The sequence below is a fragment of the Ahaetulla prasina genome, chromosome 1 (genome assembly GCF_028640845.1).
Source record: "Ahaetulla prasina isolate Xishuangbanna chromosome 1, ASM2864084v1, whole genome shotgun sequence".
NCBI classification, from domain to species: domain Eukaryota; kingdom Metazoa; phylum Chordata; class Lepidosauria; order Squamata; family Colubridae; genus Ahaetulla; species Ahaetulla prasina.
Window position 1 is genome coordinate 286,518,066 of NC_080539.1, and position 25,849 is coordinate 286,543,914.

The 25,849-nt window shown below is 38.4% G+C and overlaps 1 protein-coding gene across 1 annotated transcript in view; it reads left to right on the forward strand.

The window, feature by feature from the left end:
• The window catches only part of LOC131187409 (catalase-like), a 42,523-nt gene extending 17,085 nt beyond the window's left edge, over positions 1–25,438 (forward strand). The window contains exons 5-13 of the mRNA XM_058161642.1: positions 2,532–2,636; positions 6,796–6,921; positions 7,768–7,959; positions 8,064–8,216; positions 10,638–10,776; positions 15,697–15,827; positions 17,806–17,913; positions 22,089–22,175; positions 22,984–25,438. Of these exons, the coding sequence (XP_058017625.1) occupies positions 2,532–2,636; positions 6,796–6,921; positions 7,768–7,959; positions 8,064–8,216; positions 10,638–10,776; positions 15,697–15,827; positions 17,806–17,913; positions 22,089–22,175; positions 22,984–23,037 (1,095 nt within the window). The 3' untranslated portion in view covers positions 23,038–25,438. The remainder of the gene's footprint in view (positions 1–2,531; positions 2,637–6,795; positions 6,922–7,767; positions 7,960–8,063; positions 8,217–10,637; positions 10,777–15,696; positions 15,828–17,805; positions 17,914–22,088; positions 22,176–22,983) is intronic.
• The last annotated feature ends 411 nt before the right edge of the window (positions 25,439–25,849 follow it).

Here is a 25,849-nt window from a genome sequence, read left to right on the forward strand (position 1 = left end):
TCATTTTATTTTCATTCCTGATAATTTAATAATTGGTAGGAAATCCATAATATAGGTAATCTTCACTTAATGACCACAATTGGGACAGGAATCTTGGTTATGAAACAAAGTGACTGTTTAAACAATATAGGACCGGCCTACTTTGCTCAATGACTGCAATCTCCCAATTGCAGACATTAAGCCATCTCGTAGAAGTTCCAGGTAAGGAAAGTGAAGTGTCTTGGAGTGGGACAGACCCTAGGGAACCCTAGTGTAGACTGCATACAAGTGTGGCTCCACTTAGATACAAGCAGCATTTTCAGCCCCTGAATGAATAGACATTCACAATCTGTTCCGGGCAGTGGTGAAATCTGAACTGGTTTGCTACCGGTTCACTGGCTGTGTATGCGCACCATGTGCCAAGTTTGCACTGTGTGTGCACTTGCGCAGTTCACAACAAATATGTGCTGTGTGTGCATGTGCATATGCACCAAAAGGAGGCTTGGTAAAGTAACAGTGGGGAGGGGGGATCAGCTGTGGTGCGCGATCTTGGGAAACTTTTAAAAAACTTTTTCAAAGCATTTTTTACTACTGTTCGGGCGAATAGGCAGTAAAAAATGCTTTAAAAAAGTAAACAGAAAGTTCCGACTATCACGCGGCACAGCTGTGATCGTCCGAGCCTTTTTTTTACTTTTTAAAAGCATTTTAAATTTTTTTAAAAAATTTAAAAATTTTAAAAAAAATTAAGGGGCGTGCATAAGAGCAGAAAAGTGCCTACCGTTCCTGTCCTATTGTTCCCTTCATTATATCCAATTAATATAGTTGATGCATATTTTAATTATATATATATATATATTTTCTTCAAGATATGCTGTTTTATCTATGACATTTGTTTGTGTATACTGTTGTGACAAAAAGAAATAAAAATTTTTTTTTAGTACCTATTCGTTGGAACTGATAGTTAAAAAAAATGCTTTTAAAAGGTAAAAAAAAGCTTCCAACAATCGCGCAGCACAGCTGTGATCTTGGGAATCTTTTTTTAACCTTTTTAAAGCATATTTTTACCAATGAGTGAATAGGTAGTAAAAAAATGCTTTAAAAAAGTAAACAGAAAGTTCCGACTATCACGCGGCACAGCTGTGATCATCCGAGCCTTTTTTTTTTACTTTTTAAAAGCATTTAAAAAAAAATTTTTAAATTTAAAAATTTTTAAAAAAATTAAGGGGCGTGCATAAGAGCAGAAAAGTGCCTACCGTTCCTGTCCTATTGTTCCCTTCATTATATCCAATTAATATAGTTGATGCATATATATATATATATTTTCTTCAAGATATGCTGTTTTATCTATGACATTTGTTTGTGTATACTGTTGTGACAAAAAGAAATAAAAAATTTTTTTTAGTACTTATTCGTTGGAACTGATAGTAAAAAAAAATGCTTTTAAAAGGTAAAAAAAAGCTTCCAACAATCGCGCAGCACAGCTGTGATCTTGTGAATCTTTTTTTAACCTTTTTAAAGCATATTTTTACCAACAGTTCCAGTGAATAGGTAAAAAAATGCTTTAAAAAAGTAAAAAAAAAAAGGCTTGGACGATCACAGCTGTGTGGGTATCGTATTTTTTTACTTTTTTAAAGCATTTTTTTACTACCTATTCGCTGGAACTGGTAGTAAAAAATGATTAAAAAGTTAAAAAAAAAGTTCTGACGATCGTGCGCCACTCAGCTGATCATCGGAACTTTTTTTTTTTACATTTCTTTACTTCCGGTTTAACATACCAGTAGCATTTTTTACTACCGGTTTGGGGAACCGGCCTGAACCAGTAGCATTTCACCCCTGGTTCCGGGCCTCCCCCCTGGTAAGGCACTCCACATTCTTTACTGTACCTTATTGTGTTGCCTCAGGAGTTGAACAATACTAGCATGACTTTCAGTCCCCAAGCAGACAGACATTGTTATGCAGTCTGCACTGGTCCTCCCAAGGCCTCCCCCACAACCCTATCCTTCTTGCCTACTGTGGTACATCTCTGCTCTGTGGCTATAAATCATCTGGGCTGACAATCCTGCTTGAATTTTGGGTTGGATATTTTTCAGCAAGCCCTCAGGATTGAGAGAACATCCTCTTGTCTCTGGGGGCTGGCTATAAACATTCCATCCTGCAAATGCTCCATGCCGAAATCCTTACATTTCAAGATATAAATTTTTCAGCCAGCCCCAAGAAAATAAAGGAAGTTTTCTTGGCTGGTAGCAGCAGTGGCTTGCAACCTTCTCTACTAGCTTACCCATTGTCATTCTGGGGAAGCTGACAGGGAACACTGTAAAGGGCGATCATATGGTGTACGGCAACCAATCACAAGTACAAACAGGTACCCATATCACTATCAAGATCATGGGGGGACCGCAACAATCATAACTTTGGCACAAGTCATGAGCCCTTTGTTCAGTGAACTTACAATTTCGAATGGTCACTATGCAAATGGTTGTTAAGCAAGGACTACCTGTAGATTTAACTTTAAGTGTGTAACATTTTAATTCTTTGTTTTTGTATTCTGTTAGTTTCCATCTTTTATCCATACCCAAAAGAGGAACCCACAGACACATCTGAAAGACCCAAACATGGCATGGGACTTCTGGAGTCTTTGCCCTGAATCTTTGCACCAGGTAAGATTTTACCCCCTTTTAGTCTGTTTCATTTAAACCCTCTATTCTTCATCCTGAGCTCAGAGGAGATGACAGAGACCAGGAGTTACAAATTAAAGACTTGATTCTTATTGTGCTGCTATATTAAATTACATTTTTCATCATGGAAAAAAGTTCTCAAGAGAGAAGAGAACTGGGTTTAGTTTCTAATGGCATCTTTATGTTTTAAGATAAAAGCCCAAAAGCTGCACTCAGCCGTTTCTTGTTCTAGTTCCACTCTTGCAAACATAAAGGGAAAGAGAGAAAAATAGGGTGGTGTCTAGAATTTCTTGAATTCATATATTTGTTTTTTCCAGTAGAAATATGAATATAGAATTATGCATACAGTGTGTATAAAAGCCAATGTTTTTTATTTATCGGTTGTTATCTTATATTTGCAAAATCAATAAATATTTCATAACATACAAAGAACAACTAAAAAGATTTTAAAAAAATAAATAATGCTAGCCCAGTTTAAGACTATTTTTTTAAAGAAAAACTCAAGACTGCTTTCAAAGCTTGCTTTAGACTTATGAAGAAACTATCCATCTTTCCCCATGGAAAGATTTACAGAATCTTTATAGTTAGAATGTTTAATTATGGGAATTTGTAATAGAATAGCAACAGCACTTAGATTATACTGCTCCATTGTGCCTTACAGCATTCTCTGAGCATTTTACAAATGTCAGCATATTGCCCCAACAACCTGGATCTTCATTTTACTACGTGCTACGGTCAGGCTCGAACTCCTGGCTATGGGCAGAGTTAGCCTGCAGTACTGTATTCTAACCTGTATTCTAACCACTGTGTTACCACACAGTACTGCAGTAATAAATGCCAGGTAACATAAGCTAGTATTTGAAATACTGTGTTTCACACAGGCAACTCCAATTCTTTTATTTCCAGGCTGGAAAATAATTTGGGATGTTCTGAGACAGCATTAGATTTATTGGGAAGATATTGGAGATATTTTTATTTGATTGTTGTTGTTCTTAGTCGTGAAGTTGTGTCCGACCCATCGCATCCCCATGGACAACGTTCCTCCAGGCCTTTCTGTTCTCTATCATCCCCGGGACTCCATTTAAGATCACTCCTACTACTTCAGTGTCTCCATCCAGCCACCTCGTTTTCTGTCATCCCATTCTTCTTTTGCTCTCAATCTTTCCCAGCATTAGGCTCTTCTCCAGTGAGTCCTTCCTTCTCATTAGGTGGCCAAAGTATTTGAGTTTCATCTTCAGGATCTGACCTTCTAAAGAGCAGTCAGGGTTGATCTCTAGGACTGACCGGTTTGATCGACTTGCAGTCCAAGCTACTTGCAGGAGTTTTCTCCAGCACCGTAGTTCAAAGGCCTCAATTCTTTTCCTACTCTTTTTATTTGATTAATTCCTACATCGTAATGTATCCTTATGATTTATACTGATATTGATTGTTTCCTGATTGCTTATTTGTGGCCTATGACTATCATTAAGTGTTGTATCATTAAGTGTTAAATTTGTACCCTATGACTATCATTAAGTGTTGTAAGTGATATACCTTGATGAAGGTATCTTTTCTTTTATGTACATTGAAAGCATATGCACCAAGACAAATTCCTTGTGTGTCCAATCATGCTTGGCCAATAAAATTCTATTCTATTATATTCTATTCTAAATTAAGTTTAATCATTTATTGCACACACTCCAGAAATGTTCCTTAGAAATTGTTCTTCAATTGTAGATATATTAGTTATTTATTGTGTAGCTCTTTCTCCTATACCAATGTACCAAAAGAACAGTATAAATACAAAGGCAGTACAAATACATCAAATAAAATTATCACGATAAAACCAGCAATTTTTAAAACCAGTAATTACAGAAATTAAAACAATGGTTTGTTTTAAGAAAAAAGACTGGCTTCTGAAGATCCGGATTATGGCCTCGTGATCTTTACAATGCAATTGCTAATGGAAACTTCCTCTTGGACTTTCTATATTCAAGTTATGACATTTGAACAAGCTGAGAAGTTTCCATTTAATCCTTTTGATGTAACAAAGGTGAGTATATTTTTGTGACCTTTTCTCCAGTGTACAGCACAGAGTAGAAAAGGTACATTTCTATATCTTGCAAACTTAAGCTGGATATAGTAAAATATCTTGGTCATATATTCTAGGTTTGGTCTCACAAAGATTATCCTCTCATTCCTGTGGGAAAAATTCTCTTAAACCAAAATCCTGTCAATTATTTTGCTTTAAAATAGTGGAGAAAAGACATGCTGAAAATGTAACAATGTTGTGTTAGAATAAATCTTTGTTTGAAGCCCCTTAGAAAGATGCCCAGCTAAAGGGAAATTCCTTAATGCCAAGGCAGTAGAGATAAAGAAGAGCCATGCTTGTGAAATATTTTATGGGTAGTTATAGGGAGGTGTTGATGAACATGAAATTAGAGAAGGAGATGATGTTGTCTCTGAAGGCGTAGCAGATTAACTATGATCGGTCACTGGATCTGATGTAGGGGGGACATGGGGGGTGTTGGGATAGGGAACTATAAATTGAAATGCTTTTGAAATTTCAGGTGTGGCTTCCTGGCTCAAACTCCTTGTTGAGATCTGCTGGGATACCACCCTATTTTGCAAAATTGTTTTTATTATTTTCTTTTAATAAAGTCTCTTTGTTTTCATCGACCCATGCTTGTTGGTTGAATTCATTTCCAACACACGGAGCATAATTATTCTTGTTTCTCGAATGAATGTTCTGAAACTGCAATACGACATTATTGATATTGAATTGGGATGGATGAGAATATGCATGAAATACAATTGGAATATACCTTTGTGCAGAAGGAGACAGTTGTTCAATGGAATCCAGCCTCGATGTTCTCATTAAAGCTAGTGATGTACGTTGTTTTGGCTCGTGTAGGTATCAATCCTGTTCAGCGATCGTGGCATTCCAGATGGGCACCGTCAGAACCCTGACAGCTGGAAAACTTTACTCCTTCCACCCATAGTACTATACTACATAATTTCACAATACATATTTGTACATAAATTTATAATTACATTTAGTAATTTTTGGTAGCAAATTACTAATTAACATGGCATTTCAATATTTTTAGACTGATCAAGGAATTAAAAACCTTTCTGTCAAAGACGCAAAAAGACTGGCTTCTGAAGATCCGGATTATGGCCTGCGTGATCTTTACAATGCAATTGCTAATGGAAACTTCCCCTCTTGGACTTTCTATATTCAAGTTATGACATTTGAACAAGCTGAGAAGTTTCCATTTAATCCTTTTGATGTAACAAAGGTGAGTATATTTTTGTGACCTTTTCTCCAGTGTACAGCACAGAGTAGAAAAGGTACATTTCTATATCTTGCAAACTTAAGCTGGATATAGTAAAATATCTTGGTCATATATTCTAGGTTTGGTCTCACAAAGATTATCCTCTCATTCCTGTGGGAAAAATTCTCTTAAACCAAAATCCTGTCAATTATTTTGCTTTAAAATAGTGGAGAAAAGACATGCTGAAAATGTAACAATGTTGTGTTAGAATAAATCTTTGTTTGAAGCCCCTTAGAAAGATGCCCAGCTAAAGGGAAATTCCTTAATGCCAAGACAGTAGAGATAAAGAAGAGCCATGCTTGTAAATATTTTATGGGTAGTTATAGGGAGGTGTTGATGAACATGAAATTAGAGAAGGAGATGATGTTGTCTCTGAAGGCGTAGCAGATTAACTATGATCGGTCACTGGATCTGATGTAGGAGGGGCATGGGGGGTGTTGGGATAGGGAACTATAAATTGAAATGCTTTTGAAATTTCAGGTGTGGCTTCCTGGCTCAAACTCCTTGTTGAGATCTGCTGGGATACCACCCTATTTTGCAAAATTGTTTTTATTATTTTCTTTTAATAAAGTCTCTTTGTTTTCATCGACCCATGCTTGTTGGTTGAATTCATTTCCAACACACGGAGCATAATTATTCTTGTTTCTCGAATGAATGTTCTGAAACTGCAATACGACATTATTGATATTGAGTTGGGATGGATGAGAATATGCATGAAATACAATTGGAATATACCTTTGTGCAGAAGGAGACAGTTGTTCAATGGAATCCAGCCTTGATGTTCTCATTAAAGCTAGTGATGTACGTTGTTTTGGCTCGTGTAGGTATCAATCCTGTTCAGCGATCGTGGCATTCCAGATGGGCACCGTCACATGCATGGCTTTGGGTCACATACTTTTAAGCTAGTCAATGCTTATGGCAATGCAGTGTACTGCAAATTTCATGTAAAGGTAATTATGACCTACTGTTACTATTTTCTCTTCTATGTTGAGACATCAGGCATCTGTCCCTGACTGCTCCTTCTGATAACGTATCTAATTTCTTTCTATCTGTATTGACCATGCACTAAATTGCTAGGCAAAGCCACTTACATTCATATCCATTCCTATTTTTAAATAATAACAATATTAGTTTTAGCAAAAATCTTCTATTTTCCTTCGAGGCTCATGATTTAATTAGGGCACCGTCAGAACCCTGACAGCTGGAAAACTTTACTCCTTCCACCCATAATACTGTTTTCCCTGCATATATTTCACAATATATCCTTGGGCCTAGATTTGTTTCTTATATAGCAACTTTATAAACATTCTGTGACAGCACATTTACATTTTTAATGCAGATTGCTGTTACTGGGTTGAGGTTTGTATTTTTAAAAAAATAATCTTGTAGTCCCTTAATTCGGAGTAGAGTTTGGGTGATTGGATGTAACTGAACATTTACTGACTGGATGCCCTTCCTGACTCCTACGTGGAGTTGGCAGCAGATATTTTTTCTTTATATGCTAAGAGAGAGACATCTGCCATTACCCAGGATTGAACTCTCAACATTCTGAGTGGAGGGTGAGAGTCTTCACCACTAGGCCACCACGTCACTTGTGATGACCTAGTCAATAACCGGATATATTAAGAATTACTAAATTTCTATATTTAGTAATAGTTGGTAGCTAATTTTACTCCTTCCACCCATAGTACTATACTACATAATTTCACAATACATATTTGTACATAAATTTATAATTACATTTAGTAATTTTTGGTAGCAAATTACTAATTAACATGGCATTTCAATATTTTTAGACTGATCAAGGAATTAAAAACCTTTCTGTCAAAGACGCAAAAAGACTGGCTTCTGAAGATCCGGATTATGGCCTGCGTGATCTTTACAATGCAATTGCTAATGGAAACTTCCCCTCTTGGACTTTCTATATTCAAGTTATGACTTTTGAACAAGCTGAGAAGTTTCCATTTAATCCTTTTGATGTAACAAAGGTGAGTATATTTTTGTGACCTTTTCTCCAGTGTAGAAAAGGTACATTTCTATATCTTGCAAACTTAAGCTGGATATAGTAAAATATCTTGGTCATATATTCTAGGTTTGGTCTCACAAAGATTATCCTCTCATTCCTGTGGGAAAAATTCTCTTAAACCAAAATCCTGTCAATTATTTTGCTGAAGTGGAACAATTGGCCTTTGATCCAAGCAACATGCCTCCAGGAATTGAACCTAGCCCTGATAAAATGTTACAGGTAACCAGAATATATTTTCCCCCTATTCATTGCATTGTGACACTAAGCAACTCAGTCTCTCAATCAGATAACTTTTGCAATAATAACAACATGTTAACCTCAGTCTGTTTGGTATTAGAATTTTCTTCTTGGACCCATGCTTTTCAATTGTTTGGTGTGTTGGGTTTTTTGTTCTCACCTCTGAATATTAAAACAATTGGCAAAAAGAACACCATTCATTATTTGCGTCAACTTAAACCATATAAGCTGATAGATATTTTCTTCCTTTCTATTTTATCTTATCAATTTCTCCCTCATTTTTATTATATGGACTTGTAAAAAGGTTTAGATTTGGATGAGGTGCTATGCCTCCTTCAATATGTCCAGCAGACAAACTCTCTGCTCTACACATACATGTATAGCACTTAGGCTTGAATACCATAGTGCAGTGATCGCTAACCTTTTCTGGATTGAGTGTCCAAAGCGCGTAAGCGCATGCATGGATGTACATGTGTGTGTTCAAACTCCCAAAATGCAATGTGCGTGCATCCCTGCATTCGCCCCCCACACATGCGCGTGCGGCCCCGCACACACTCCATCTCCCCATGCATGCACATGCAACTTCCTGCACAGCCCCCCCCCACATGAGTGTGTGACCCACACACATGCGCGTGCCCCGCACACACTCCATCTCCCCATGCATGCACATGCAACTTCCTGCACAGCCCCCGCATGAGTGTGTGACCCACACACATGCGCGTGCCCCGCACACACTCCATCTCCCCATGCATGCACATGCAACTTCCTGCACAGCCCCCGCATGAGTGTGTGACCCACACACATGCGCGTGCCCCGCACACACTCCATCTCCCCATGCATGCACATGCAACTTCCTGCACAGCCCCCGCATGAGTGTGTGACCCACACACACTCCGCCTCCCGTGCATACGTGGCAAGACCGTAAAACCAGCTAGCTGGCGAAGCACACACACATGTGCAGCAGAGCTAAACTGGGGTGACAACTCGCATGCTATCAGAAAAGTTGCTGCATGCCACCTCTGGTGCGTCCCCATAGGTTCGCCATCATGGCCATAATGCTTTACAGCACTCTCTGAGCAGTTTACTGAGTCAGCATATTAATCCCAACAATCTTCTATTTTCCTTCGAGGCTCATGATTTAATTAGGGCACCGTCAGAACCCTGACAGCTGGAAAACTTTACTCCTTCCACCCATAGTACTATACTACATAATTTCACAATACATATTTGTACATAAATTTATAATTACATTTAGTAATTTTTGGTAGCAAATTACTAATTAACATGGCATTTCAATATTTTTAGACTGATCAAGGAATTAAAAACCTTTCTGTCAAAGACGCAAAAAGACTGGCTTCTGAAGATCCGGATTATGGCCTGCGTGATCTTTACAATGCAATTGCTAATGGATACTTCCCCTCTTGGACTTTCTATATTCAAGTTATGACATTTGAACAAGCTGAGAAGTTTCCATTTAATCCTTTGATGTAACAAAGGTGAGTATATTTTTGTGACCTTTTCTCCAGTGTAGAAAAGGTACATTTCTATATCTTGCAAACTTAAGCTGGATATAGTAAAATATCTTGGTCATATATTCTAGGTTTGGTCTCACAAAGATTATCCTCTCATTCCTGTGGGAAAAATTCTCTTAAACCAAAATCCTGTCAATTATTTTGCTGAAGTGGAACAATTGGCCTTTGATCCAAGCAACATGCCTCCAGGAATTGAACCTAGCCCTGATAAAATGTTACAGGTAACCAGAATATATTTTCCCCCTATTCATTGCATTGTGAGACTAAGCAACTCAATCTCTCAATCAGATAACTTTTGCAATAATAACAACATGTTAACCTCAGTCTGTTTGGTATTAGAATTTTCTTCTTGGTCCCATGCTTTTCAATTGTTTGGTGTGTTGGGTTTTTTGTTCTCACCTCTGAATATTAAAACAATTGGCAAAAAGAACACCATTCATTATTTGCGTCTTAAGCTCTGGCAGAGGTTGACACAAGGAAGTTATAAGACCCCCATTCTAGATATCGTTAATGAAATGAAAGATTGTAAGTTTGTTATTTAATTACATCAATAATTTGAGGACTTTTTAAATTCTAAATTACCTAAGAAAGAAAAGACTGAGGAACACGAGAGAAAGCATCAAAATCATTGTTCTAATTTTGTTGCCACTTTTTGCTATATTTAACAGATACCTTTGATCTGAATCTACAGGTTTGTTTCTGGGCCATGTTCTTGTGTCCTCTGGAATCAACACTTTTCCCTCCTGTGGAGTAGGACCAGCAATAGTCTTTCAAAAGCAGTGATGAGAAAGGCAGTGATAAGAAAAAACTAGAGAAAAGCTGTCTTCTCTTTTCACTTCTTCATTTTTAACCCTCTGATATATTTTTCTAGGGTCGTCTTTTCTCATATCGAGATACTCATGGACATCGTCTGGGACCCAATTTCCTTCAAATTCCTGTAAATTGTCCATACCGAACTAGGGTGGCCAATTACCAGAGAGATGGAGTTATGTGTGTTTCTGATAACCAGGGTAAATCTGAAAATAATATTTGGTAGCAAATTACTAATTAACATGGCATTTCAATATTTTTAGACTGATCAAGGAATTAAAACCTTTCTGTCAAAGACGCAAAAGACTGGCTTCTGAAGATCCGGATTATGGCCTGCGTGATCTTTACAATGCAATTGCTAATGGAAACTTCCCCTCTTGGACTTTCTATATTCAAGTTATGACATTTGAACAAGCTGAGAAGTTTCCATTTAATCCTTTTGATGTAACAAAGGTGAGTATATTTTTGTGACCTTTTCTCCAGTGTACAGCACAGAGTAGAAAAGGTACATTTCTATATCTTGCAAACTTAAGCTGGATATAGTAAAATATCTTGGTCATATATTCTAGGTTTGGTCTCACAAAGATTATCCTCTCATTCCTGTGGGAAAAATTCTCTTAAACCAAAATCCTGTCAATTATTTTGCTGAAGTGGAACAATTGGCCTTTGATCCAAGCAACATGCCTCCAGGAATTGAACCTAGCCCTGATAAAATGTTACAGGTAACCAGAATATATTTTCCCCCTATTCATTGCATTGTGACACTAAGCAACTCAGTCTCTCAATCAGATAACTTTTGCAATAATAACAACATGTTAACCTCAGTCTGTTTGGTATTAGAATTTTCTTCTTGGACCCATGCTTTTCAATTGTTTGGTGTGTTGGGTTTTTTGTTCTCACCTCTGAATATTAAAACAATTGGCAAAAAGAACACCATTCATTATTTGCGTCAACTTAAACCATATACTTTAAGTATCTCGATATGAGGCAGAGGTTGACACAAGGAAGTTATAAGACCCCCATTCTAGATATTGTTAATGAAATGAAAGATTGTAAATTTGTTATTTAATTATATCAATAATTTGAGGACTTTTTAAATTCTAAATTACCTAAGAAAGAAGAGACTGAGGGACACGAGAGAAAGCATCAAAATCATTGTTCTAATTTTGTTGCCACTTTTTGCTATATTTAACAGATACCTTTGATCTGAATCTACAGGTTTGTTTCTGGGCCATGTTCTTGTGTCCTCTGGAATCAACACTCTTCCCTCCTGTGGAGTAGGACCAGCAATAGTCTTTCAAAAGCAGTGATGAGAAAGGCAGTGATAAGAAAAAACTAGAGAAAAGCTGTCTTCTCTTTTCACTTCTTCATTTTTAACCCTCTGATATATTTTTCTAGGGTCGTCTTTTCTCATATCGAGATACCCATGGACATCGTCTGGGACCCAATTTCCTTCAAATTCCTGTAAATTGTCCATACCGAACTAGGGTGGCCAATTACCAGAGAGATGGAGTTATGTGTGTTTCTGATAACCAGGGTAAATCTGAAAATAATATTTGGTAGCAAGGTTATGCCAGTAATTTAGAGTAACCTTTGCAAGTGCCTTTTCTTCATTTACATTGACATCTTGGCTTAACTACTTAAACCATATAAGCTGATAGCTATTTTCTTCCTTTCTATTTTATCTTATCTTATATTTCTCCCTCATTTTTATTATATGGACTTGTAAAAAGGTTTAGATTTGGATGAGGTGCTATGCCTCCTTCAATATGTCCAGCAGACAAACTCTCTGCTCTACACATACATGTATAGCACTTAGGCTTGAATACCATAGTGCAGTGATCGCTAACCTTTTCTGGATTGAGTGTCCAAAGCGCGTAAGCGCATGCATGGATGTACATGTGTGTGTTCAAACTCCCAAAATGCAATGTGCGTGCATCCCTGCATTCGCCCCCCACACATGCGCGTGCGGCCCCGCACACACTCCATCTCCCCATGCATGCACATGCAACTTCCTGCACAGCCCCCCCCCACATGAGTGTGTGACCCACACACATACACTCCGCCTCCTGTGCATACGTGGCAAAGACCGTAAAACCAGCTAGCTGGCGGAAGCTGCACACACATGTGCAGCAGAGCTAAACTGGGGTGACAACTCGCATGCTATCAGAAAAGTTGCTGCATGCCACCTCTGGTACGCGTCCCATAGGTTCGCCATCATGGCCATAATGCTTTACAGCACTCTCTGAGCAGTTTACTGAGTCAGCATATTACTCCCAACAATCTGGGTTCTCATTTTACTGGCTTTGGAAGGATGGAAGGCTGAATCAACCTTGAGCCGATCAGGATCAAACTCCAGGCTGTGGGCAGAGTTTGCTTGCAATACTGCATACTAACCACTGCGCCACCAGGGCTCTTTATGTATATACACAAAGAACATATTGTCATGGCCCCATTGGAGCCTGGTTCGGAGGAGAAGGATTTGGAATGGGGACCATTCGATAGGGATGGCACATCTCCCTTGGCATGTTTGGGGAGGCCAGGGGCTGAGGACAATGGTGTCCCAGCCACTCAAGCATTGGGGGAGATGGTCAACCAGACAGAGAGCTGCCTGCCTGTACAGACATGGGAAGATAGGCTGCTGACAGGCAGTCATGCTGATAGGCAGCGGATCTCCCCTGATGGGGAACATCTGTCTCGTCCACTCGATCCAAGGGCAAGGAGAGTGGAGTGTAGGCAAGTCCAGAGAAGGACTGCAAGGTTACTTGGGAGGAGGTTGCCCCACCCCACCTCACAAGGAACACCTGGAGTGGAGTAACTGAAGGCGAAGCCGTGGGGAGTTTGCTTTGGTTTGCACTCCCCAGCTTCAACTCATGCATGTTGCGGTTTGCCTTGTCTTGCTTGGAAGATTGCTCTTTTGCCTTTTGTCTTGGATCTAGCCCTTCTCTTGTGGACTGCTTTTGGCTTTTGCTTCACTGTGCCTTTGGAACTGCTTTTTGCCTTGGACTTTTCTATGCTCTGAGGACTGACATTGTCTTGCACCTGGACTCTACCTTGTGGACTGGATTTGGAACCCTGGACCTTGCGTTGTGAGCATGGCCTTACTCTGTGGGCTTTATTTATACTATAGGGGCTCTTGTTTGGGGGATTGAGGGTGGCTGCCTTTGGAGTAGTGTGGGAGTTACCGGTCATTGGAGGGCCATTTGCTGGAACCTTTGAGAGAAATAAAGGGTTCTCTAGAGGCCTGCTTTGTCTTGACCTACCAGGATCATAAATATGTATGTTATGACCCTGGTGGTCAAGGCAAAGCAGGCCTCTAGAGAATAAGTAAGTCTCCACCCCCATTTTGGACAGATGTTAACCAACCAGTGATAAGTTGAGGACTGCCTATCAAAGCGGTAACTTTTTAAAAGAAAGTTCTGAGATGTCAAACTTATCCTAGAGTTGAAATACAAGAATGTGATCTCAGGCAATAATTCAAAAATTACATGACAAAAAAGCTTTTGGCAGGTTACAGTCCAGGGTTGGTAGGGCAGTGACCCAAAACACGTGGATTAGTCTCTTTCTCTCTCTCTCCCTCCCCCCCCCCGCATCCATCCATCCATCCACATGTGAGCAGACTCACACATATAGACACATGCACGTTCTGAGTGAGCAAAGTGGATGGGTACTGAAGTTTACAAAGTTTAGGCTTTCACTGCAGTTCTTATGTGCTTTTCATTGTTATATAACTGAAACAAGCTTGTATAACAAAGGCAAAGAACATAAAAAATACCCCACAAAAAATACCATTGAGCATGTCCAGAAATATTTCACAAGAAGAGTCTCCACTCCTCTTCTCACAACAGAATACCTTATGTCCCCAGACTTGAAATTCTGGGCTTAGACAACTTAGAACTACGCCGCCTTCGATATGACCTAAGTGTAGCTCATAAAATTATCTGCTACAATGTCCTACTTGTCAATAACTACTTCAGCTTCAACCACAACTATACATGATCGATTCAAACTTAAAGTGAACCGCTCCAGAAAATATGACTTCAGTAACAGAGTGGTCAATGCCTGGAATGCACTACCTGACTCTGTAGTTTCTTCCCCAAACCCCCAAAACTTTTACTTAGATTGTCTACTGTAGATCTCATCTCATTCCTAAGAAGGGGCCGGATAGCTCAGGCTGGTAAGGCCTGTTATTAAGAACACAAAGCCTGCAATTACTGCAGGTTCAAGCCCGGCCCAAGATTGACTCAGCCTTCCATCCTTTATAAGGTAGGTAAAATGAGGACCCAGATTGTTGGGGGGGCAATAAGTTGACTTTGTAAAAATATACAAATAGAATGAGACTATTGCCTTATACACTGTAAGCCGCCCTGAGTCTTCGGAGAAGGGCGGGGTATAAATGTAAACAAAAAAAAAAAAAAAGAGGTCTGTAAGGGGCGTGCAGAAGAGCACCAGCATGCCTACCATCCCTGTCCTAATGTTCCCTTTATTTGTATTCACTTTATGTATTCACTTCATGTTTATACTTACATATATTATCTAATACGTACTTGACAAATAAAATAAATAAATATAAATAAATAAATAAACTTCAGAAATGGTTTCAGGGCCTACAGCCTCCCCACCTCTGATTTAGCGCAATATCTGAGACGTCCATTGATGTTTAGCCCACAAATGATTCTAAAACGAGCCAAAAGCTAGCATAATAAATGAATTCATTATTTTTATTACTACTGAAGCAAATTAATAGACCCACAATATTACAATATTTACAATACAGTCATCACAATATGGTTGTGAGTCAATTAACGTTGCAAATATATGTGGGTTAATTTCACCTTCAAGCTTTTTTTCTTACCAAATTATCAAGATAATTACAGGAACAGAGAATCAAAGCCCTAAATAGTTTTTTGGGTTTTTTTGGGGGGGGGGAATTGGAAGCAGCTGAGAATAGACTTAGCCTGAAGAAATTCAGTTCTCTGAAAAGGGATTGTAGAAATGCCATTAGCTTGCAAAAACAAACTTTTGGTTGTAAGACATAGCGATGCGCTTGCAGAGTCGATACTCTTGCATTCTTTGCTGCTTCTGTCCTGTTTCTAATGCATTGTAATTTTTTTCCTTAGGTGGTGCTCCAAATTATTACCCAAATAGTTTTTCTGGCCCTGAGGATCAACCCGCTTTGAAGGAGAGCTGCGTATTTATTTCAGGCGATGTAAAACGTTTTAATAGTTCAGTTGAGGATAACGTCTCTCAAGTAAATAAACTAGAAATGCTCTGTTACAACTTACAACTATTCATTTAGTGACCATTCAAAGTTACCTTTGACCGTTTTGCATACTTACGTTAAGGTTGCAGCAGCATCATAACCATGTAATCAACATTTGGATGTTTGGCAGCTGGTTCATATTTACACCTGCAGTATCCCTGGGTCATGTGATCAGCTGCAGTGTCCCTGGGTCATGTGACCAACTTTTGCGACTTTCAGACAAGCAAAGTTAATGGGGAAGCCAGATTCCCTTAATAACTTTGTTCCTAACTTAAGAACTGCAGTGATTCATTTAACAAATATGGCAAGAAAGGTCATAAAATGGGGCAAAACTCACTTAACAACTGTCACACTTAGCAACATAAATTTTGTGGTCGTAAATTGAGGACTATCTGTGTTTTATTTTGGAAATGAACTTTCTCTGTAAGCACACTTTTTCTTTTTCTCTCTCTTTGTTAGCAAGGTAAATTTATCATCAACATTTCCTTTGTGCCTCTTCCAAACACCTAATTTAAAACAAAAAATTGGGAGTACTTGCTTGATATAATTATATCCTCAAATAATTAAGCTTTGGTTTAATTAGCTTGTGGATCCACGTATAAAAGTGAGATTATTTGGTCTCTTGGAGTCTATTTTCCTGGTTTGCCCAAAATTACTATAAGGTGCTGTATACTGCAGATCATTCAAAAATATTCCCTTCCCCCTTTTTATAAAAAAAAATTTGGAAGTAGTCCTTGACTTATAAACACAATTGGGACTGGATTTACAGTTGTAAGTCAAGGCACTCTCATGAATAGACCTGATTTTACAACATCTTGGTGGCAGTCGTTAAGCAAATCACTGTGGTCATTAAACGAATCCACTTAAATTAACCCATTTTTTTACATGAGGGGTTTTTTGCCAGTAACCAGCAAATAACCAGCCAGTAAAATAGCCAGTAACCAGCACTGTCACAAATCACAACTATGAGATGACGTAACCAGTCATAAAAGCAAGATGGTTGCTAAGATTCTAAAATGCAGTCATGTGATCGTGGTGGAGATGCGGTATGACACTTCCTGATAGCCAAAAGTGCTTTATGGGCTCAAAGCAGTGATGGGATTCAGTCAGTTCACACCACTTCGGGAGACTTTAACAGCAGTTTGGCAAACTGGTTGTTGGAAGAAATCATTAGGGCAGAGATCCGGTTGTTAAATTATTTGAATCCCACCACTGGCTCAAAGCAGGGGTGAAATGCTCCTGGTTCGGACCGGATCTCCCAATCCAGTAGCGATGGCAGCGGGTGGTTCGGAGAACCAGTAGCAAAAATCTCTCCCCTCCTCATGCCCAGCTGAGCCACGCAATCATCAGAGGTGTTTCTTTAACTTTTAAAAGCATTTTTTCTTCGGCCGAAAAAATGCTTTTAAAAGTAAAAGAAAAACCCTCTGATGATCACGCAGCTCAGCTGGGATTGTCAGAGCCTTTTAAAAGCATTTTTTCTACAACCTCTTTGGCTGAAGAGGTTGTAAAAAATGTTTTTAAAAGTAAAAAAAAAAGTTGGCCGCGCCCATCCAGTCACATTACTCCCCCTCCCCCAACAAGCCACCTCCACAGAACCGGTAGTAACAAATTTTACATTTCACCACTGGCTCAAATCACCTGTTAGGGAATATCTGAAGAGGTAGGAGGTTAAGCTGCTTGATCCAGATGTGGTCTTGAGAGCTGCTTTGGCTAAAGAGGCAGTCAGTTGTCAGTGCATTGTTTATAGCATATGAATGGGAAAGGGGGGGGGGTTCAAAGAAGGCAGAACTTTTCACATTTTAAACAGCAGAGAGAATTCCGTGATTATCGTAAATAGCCATCAGTTTATTCTCATTTACTTAATAGATGAGGTTGATAACTGTTCATGAAATTTGAATTGTAGAAGTTTTCTATTAGGTTTGCAGGAGATATATGTATAACGATTGCTTTCACTATTTATTGAAAGGTACGGGACTTCTTTGTCAAAGTATTGAATGAGGAAGAACGCATGAGGCTTTGTGAGAACATTGCCAACCATCTTAAGGATGCTCAGCTTTTCATCCAGAAGAGAGCTGTAAGTAACAATGTAATACGTCACAAATTTGTGTAGATATTCCAATTTGAGAGGCTTTGGATTTTGGAGCATGCAGGACACACAGATGCCATCTGTTGATAACCCCTTAAAGCAGCTGTTTCTTTCTTGGACTCACACATCTGCTGGCATACAATTCTGGAAAAAGGCTTTTGATAATCCTTGCTTAACGGATAAAAGTTTTTGATAGTCCTTCTTTAATGATCACTTGTTTATTTATTGTTCAAAGTTATACGGTGCAGAAAAAAGTGACATATGACTTGTCTTCAGACTTATGACACCTCAGCATCCCTGGAATCACATGACCGTGATTTGGGACCTTGGCAGGTGCAGCATCCTACAGTCATGTGATCACCTTTTGCAATCTTCTCAGAGATGTTCTGACAGAGTCAACAGAGAAGCTGGCAGGAGGTCATAAATCATGGTTATGTGATGTCTTGCTTAATGACCATGGATAATTTGCTGAACAACCATGGGAAAAAGATCATAAAATTGGGTGCAGTCACATGAAAACTCAGTTAACATCTGTACTGTTTAATGATGAATTTTCTGATCCCACCATTGTGGTCATAAGTCAAGGAGACTCTCTTTCTCTCTCACTCTGTCTCTGTTTCTGTCTCATTCTATCTCTCTCTCTACACACACACACGTGTGTGTGTATAGTATTAGTTAACTATATATAACTATATTTAACTTATAACTAAATATCTTTTTTCAGTTTAATGTTATGGATTATGGAGTTATGCATGCTCTACAGCAGGGGTCTCAAACTTGCGGCCCTCAACCCAGATGCATCATGCACTGGTCACGCCCATGCCCAGTTTAGCAAAGGAGAAAAAAGTTGCAATACATCATGTGACAATGCCATGACAACACACGTTTGACACCCCTGCTCTAGAATAGAATAGAATAGAATAGAATTTTATTGGCCAAGTGTGATTGGACACACAAGGAATTTGTCTTGGTGCATATGCTCTCAGTGTACATAAAAGAAAAGATACGTTCATCAAGGTACAACATTTACAACACAATTGATGATCAATATATCAATATAAATCATAAGGATTGCCAGCAACAAGTGATAGTCATACAGTCATAAGTGGAAAGAGATTGGTGATGGGAACTATGAAACGATTAATAGTAGTGCAGATTCAGTAAATAGTCTGACAGTGTTGAGGGAATTATTTGTTTAGCAGAGTGATGGCCTTCGGGAAAAAACTGTTCTTGTGTCTAGTTGTTCTGGTGTGCAGTGCTCTATAGCGTCGTTTTGAGGGTAGGAGTTGAAACAGTTTATGTCCAGGATGCGAGGGATCTGCAAATATTTTCACGGCCCTCTTCTTTGATTCATGCAGTATCTACAGTGTCATGTTTCTTTAAATATGGATAGTTGTTGAGTTCATTTTCTTTTAAGTATAGATATTGTGTGTTTCAGAAGAAAAATACTTAGAAAGCATGTTGCTGAAAAATCCATCTTGAATTTTATGAAATCCAGTGTGCTTCTTCCACTTAAGTCTTATTATATGGTGGGTCAGGCGATTCATGGGTAACCCAGAGAATGACTTTGATTTTCTGCCAGTTTCTTTTCCTAGAAAAATTTGTGGTAGTGAACTTTATGCTTGGTGATTCCAAACTGTAAAGATCCTTAATCAGTGAACTGCAGATAATTGTGACCTTTTATAAGGTGAGCCTTCTCATCCTGGTGTAGGAGGATACAAAAGTTCACCTGAAAGGGTGCGCTGAGGAATTTGCTGATTTTCTGGAAGAGAAAATTTATTGACTTTATTCCCAGTTAGATGCCGGTGTGGTTGCTGGTCTGGTGAGGCAGGTTCTTGCCCTGGGAACAGCTTAACCCTGTTGCTCCTGAGGGAGTACACAGGAACCTAGGGAGCTTGAGTGCAAATATCTGCATTTTAGATCCATGTCCCTCCTGGTTTATGAAAGTTTTTCTGGAATTGACATGCAGGTGGGTCCTGGTATTGATTAATGCTTCCCTGTGGGAGAGGGTTGTGCCCCAGAATTTTAAAAAGGCTATGGTCTGCCCTCTTTAAGAAGCCATCACTAAATTCTACTCTGTTGGATAATTTTCAACCTTTCTCCAGAGGTTCCTCGATGAAATGGATACTCTAGATCAGTGTTGGTGAGTGCCAAAATGGGAGTGTGCACGCGTGGGGGAATACCAGAAACTTGAAGAGTATCTCCCTGGCGTGCATGCGCTGGAGCACCAGAAACTGGAACAGCAATTCCCTGGTGCGCATGTGTGCACTGGGAAGCTGAGCTTCTGGTTTCTCCAGTTTCTGGCATGTGCACCAGGGAGCTGGTCTTCCAGTTTCTGGCACTCCCGCGTGCCGAAGACCAGCTAGCATGCGCGCCAGAACCATGAAAAGCAACGGGCAACGGCTGGCGTGCCTGGAGAGATGGCTCTGCATGCCACTTCCAGCACGCGTGCCATAGATTCTCCATCACTGGTCTAGATCGTTTCCAATCAGGTTTCAGGCCTGGATATGGGATGGAAATGGCATTGGTCATGTTTTTTGATGATCTCAAAATGGTGGGAGTGGGTTGTGGATAATGTGTCCATCCTTGTTCTGTTTGACCTCTTGGTGGCCTTTGATACCATCAACCATGATATCTTTCTGATATAAATACAGATTAACAGAGTTGGAAGGGACCTTGTAGGTCATCTAGTCCAATCCCCAGTCCAAGCAGTTCCTACACCATTTTTGACAGATAGTAGTCCAGTCTCTTCTTGAAAGCTTCCAGTGATGAAGAGCCCACAACGTCTGAAGGCAAGTTTTTTCCATTAGTTGATCGTTCTCATTGTTAGAAAATTTCTCTTTATTTCCAGGTTGAATCTCTCCTTGTTCAGTTTCCATCCAATTCCTTAGAAAATGGCTTGACCCCTTTTCTCTGTGGCAGCCCCTCAAATACTGGAACATTGCTATCATGTCTCCCCTGGTCCTCCTCTTCACTAGACTAGCCATGCCCAGTATCTGCAATCGTTCATTGTATGTTTTAATCTCCAGTCCCCTAATCATCTTGGTTGCTCTTCTCTGCACTCTTCCTAGAGTCTCAACATCTTTTTTATAGTGTGGTGACCAAAACTGGATGCATTACTCTAGGTGTGGTCTTTCTAAGGCTTTATAGAGTGGTATTAGTACCTCCCTTGATCTTAATTGTATCCCTCTGTTAATGCAATTTAGGATTGCATTGGCTTTTTTGACTGCTGCAGCACATTGTTGGCTCATATTTAATTGGTTGGCCACTAAGACTACAAGATCCCTCTCATAGTTAATGCTATTAAGCCTGGTTTCACCCAATCTATGTGTGTACTTTTGGTTTTTCTTGCCTAAGTATAAGACTTTCTAGATAGCTTCAGTTGTAGTTGATTTGGAATTGCAGTCCTAAGATTCTTTCTTCTTAAGGTGCATTGTGCACAATTAAGTTCTCTTCTAAATAATCCTTACAATTGTTCTGTTGGAGCCTTTTCAACATTTTAATTTGAAAGCTAATAAAAATGTAAGTTGTCAGTTTCCAGTCCAGATTAACTTTAGTGCTGAATCTATTTCATTTGGGTAGAAAAATAAAGACCTTATGATAAAGCATTTTGAAATTAGATTTAGATATGTTTAGTTTTTACAAGTCTATGCATATGTATCCATGTAGTATGGCTATAATATTATTATTATCCTTCTTATCTTTTTTACTACCCCATATTATTGGTATGATGCTGATGCAGATGCTGATGATGTTGATGATGACAATTCTGTTGCTTTGCATGTACACTGAGAATAACTGCACCAGAGACAAACTTCTTGCGTATCTAATCACACTGGTCAAATAAAGTAATTCTGTTCTATTCTATTCTATTCTATTCTATTCTATTCTATTCTATTCTATTCTATTCTATTCTACTCTACTCTACTCTACTCTACTCTACTCTATTGTATATAAATAGAAATATAAGTAGTATTTTTCTTGTAAAAATAATTTTCATCTTTTCAACTGAAAAATAGTACTTTGCCATATCAGTAGTTGAGTAAGTACACTCCTGGTATGCTGAAATTTCAGATCTCAGTGCCAATAGCAATTGACTTGTTCTCATCAGTACAGGAATTACAAAAGAGACAAATGACCTTAATATTTCTTTGCCAATTTAGGTGAAAAACTTTTCTGATGTTCATCCTGATTATGGTGCAGGCATTCAAGCCTATCTGGATAAACACAATGCTGAAGGAAAAATAAAGGTAAGAAAACATTATCAACTTAGAACTTCACCATCTTCAGTCTGACCTAAGCATAGTACATAAAATCATCTGCTGCAATGTCCTACCAGCCAATGAATACTTCAGTTTCAACCAAAACGATACAAGAGCACACAATAGATACAAACTCATGGTAAACAGATCCAAACTAGACTGCAGAAAATATGTCTTCAGTAACAGAGTGGTCAACACCTGGAATGCACTACCTGACTCTGGTTTCTTCCCCAAACCCCCAAAACTTTAACCTTAGACTGTCCACTGTAGACCTCACCCCATTCCAAAAGAGGTCTTTAAGGGGCGTGCTTAAGCGCACCAGCGTGACAACTGTCCCTATCCATGCTTGACGAAATACAAATAAAAAAAAATCAGATTGCTGTAGAAAGTAAGTAAAGAATAAGCAATTTGAAAATAGATTAAAGCAGAGATGCCACAAATGGCTGTGGATAGACTTAGAGGAGGAATGAGAAGAGCTTGAAAAACTCTTATGTTCTTCCATATAACTTACAATATCTGGCATCCAATTTTAACAATGGATATTAAAATATCCCATTTCAGTGGAATTAAATAGTATCTCTAAATATTAGTATCACTATGGCTTTTGTCATAGTACAGATAATTAGCAAAAAGTACAAAGGAGTAGTAAAGAAAGAAATCTGTTAGTATTTCAGGTATATAAATTTATATAAAGAAATGTGTGTATATATATATATAAAACTGTCTTTAAAATTAATTATGTATTTTATATTAAGACAAACTAATTCTTTTTTTAATTATGGTTTCTAGGATTAAGTTCCTACTAAATACACAGACTTCATCCACTGGAAAGGAGAAACCTTATCTGTAAATGACATGATCTGTGATTAGCAGTCACATTGGAAATGTTTATCTGAAATCCCTCAATCTGGAAAATGAGCTATGAAAAGCTTTACATGTAATTGACTTGTCTGCTGTGCTATTAACTGTTATTCTATTAACTGCAGTACACAACCAAGTGTGATTCTGACTTTAAAAACAATTTGAATTCACCATATAGATTGTTAATGCTGAATATAACCTGGTAATACTTTTGAAATACATTAGAATAATAACTTTTGGTTTATGTTTGTGTATTAACATGGTTTATTATTGTAATCTTGCATTTATTTAGCAAAATAACATACATTGCTGTGATTGATACTTTTTATTGGCATTGCTGGCTTTTGTATTGCAGTATAACAAATATTTTTCAAATCTCCATGTAATACATTTAAAAACTATTGTAACATTTGAAGGAGAATTATGTTTACATGTGAAACTTACTTGTGTTATGAAAGCTTTGTATATAATGGTATTATGTTCTTATCTATTAGCAGCAATACAAAAGCAATCTAATTTAAAGATCTTTTAAAATACTATATAGATAATTTAGGCTGAATGTGTGTTAACAATAACTCTGAAATGGCATGTTTGAAATATTAGTGTAACAATTTTGTGTTATTTTTGCATAATACTCAAAACATTTCTATTCATGGTACAAATCTCCATTGATAAAGCTCTAGTAAGACCATACCTGGAATACTATGGCCAATTTTGCTCACCATAATACAAAAAAGATGTTGAGACTTTGGAAAAAGTTCAGAGAAGTGCAACTAAGATCATCAAAGGCCGGGAGACTAAAACAGGAAGAACGGCTGCAGGATTTGGGTTTGGCTAGTCTAAAGAAAAGAAGAATTAGGGATGACATGATAGCAGTATTCCAGTACTTGAGGGGCTGCCACAAAGAAGAAGGGGTCAAATTATTCTCCAAAGCACCGGAGGGCAGGACAAAAAACAATGGTTGGAAACTAATCAAAGAGAGAAGCAACCTGGAATTAAGGAGAAACTTCCTAACAGTGAAGACAATTAACCAGTGGAACAGCTTGCCTCCAGAAATCGTGGGGGCTCCATCACTGGAAGTTTTTAAGAGGAGTCTAGAGTCTATTATCTGAAATAGTACAGATTCTCCTGCTTGAGCAGGGGCTGAATTAGAAGACCTCCAAGATTCCTTACAGCTCATTCATTCTTCATTTATTCACTGAAAGAATATATATTCATACACACATACATACATACTGTATATACATCTGTATATACATACATACATTTATATCTGTTATTGGTAATGCTGACATTTTATTTTTTTATTTCATTAATCAAATTTATATAGCTACCCATCTCACTGAAGATGCCTTTGAAGGAATGAAGCAATTTCAGCAAGTCTTTAATTCCCTGAGAATCCCAGACCTGATACTATAAATGGTTTTGAGAGCCTTGTGGAATATCAAAAGGGTGGAAGTAACAATTTTGCAGGGAAGAATATTCCATAAAATGAAGAAAACACGGGTCATGGGAAACACCCCTTCCCCCATGCTAGCATGGTACCTGCAGCATGCCTACTCTGGCAAAGCGGGAAGGACTAGGAAAAGGCATTCTCTGAATAGCCTAGTCATATGCCATGAAGGGGTTTATAGGTCAAAAACACCATCTGCAGCTGAATTGGATTGGAAGCAGTCTGACAACCAATGCAGCTCACAGAGCAAAGGTATAACATGCGCTATTCTAAGAGCACACATAACTGCTCACACCACTTTTTTGTAGAAGCTGAAACTTTTGATATTTTTCAAGAGCAGCCCCGTATAGAATTCATTGTAGTAATCCAATCTGGAGGTGAGTTGGGTGTAAGTGACTAACTGTGAGCAGTGTCTGCTGATCCAGGAACAGGTGCAATTGGCACACAACACAAAGCTGTGCAAAGTTGCTCCCAGCCACGACTGCCACCTGCTCATTGAGGAAGAGTTGTGAGTCTGGGAGGACCTCCAAGTTGTGTACTGGGTCTTTCTTTGGACAGTTAATCCCATTCAGCACTAAAGATAGCATTGTCCTGGAAACCATTGGGCCCCAAAATCCAGAGCCACTGAGAGCCAAAATCAGCCACTCAGACATTTTAGTAGTATAACAAGTAAATGAAATACATATTATTTAATTATTATAATTAGAGCAATTTTAAATAAAGATACAATGTGTATGAATCTTTTTAATAGAAAACCTCCATTCATACTGTACACTTAAGAATTGTTAAACAATGGATTATGCTAATTGCAAATTCTCCTTGTTCTTGGGTTTCTTTTGTTGGTTCAAGATGGATGATGACAACAACAGACTTTTGAAACAAGAAAACTAGAATGTTTTTACAATGCTTATTTTACAATAAAATTCTCATAAATGTCTTAATGCCTCAATTCTCTTTTAATACACAGCATAATCTACCAATCATATATTTGCTTTTCTGTTATACTCTAAAATGGATGAGAGAGAGTCTTCACTCATGTTCTCAATGCACCACTTTTTGAGAGCCACAAGTGTGTGTGTGAGAGAGGGAGGGAGGGAGAGAGAGAGAGATGGCTACAGTGAGGCTAAAAAATAAATGGAGTTCAGTTACAAATGAGCAGATTTGGAATGTTCTTTTTCTGATAAAGCCTTTTTGGAGACCCATGCTATAATTCCTACCTTCCACTCCCTATAATTTTATCATTTTAGAATCGAGTTTTGGCAATTATATGACTAAAACTCAGCAGTATATTCAGAAAAGGCTCCATGGGATTCAGATCCAGCATATAGGAGCTCCATGTAACTCTGGG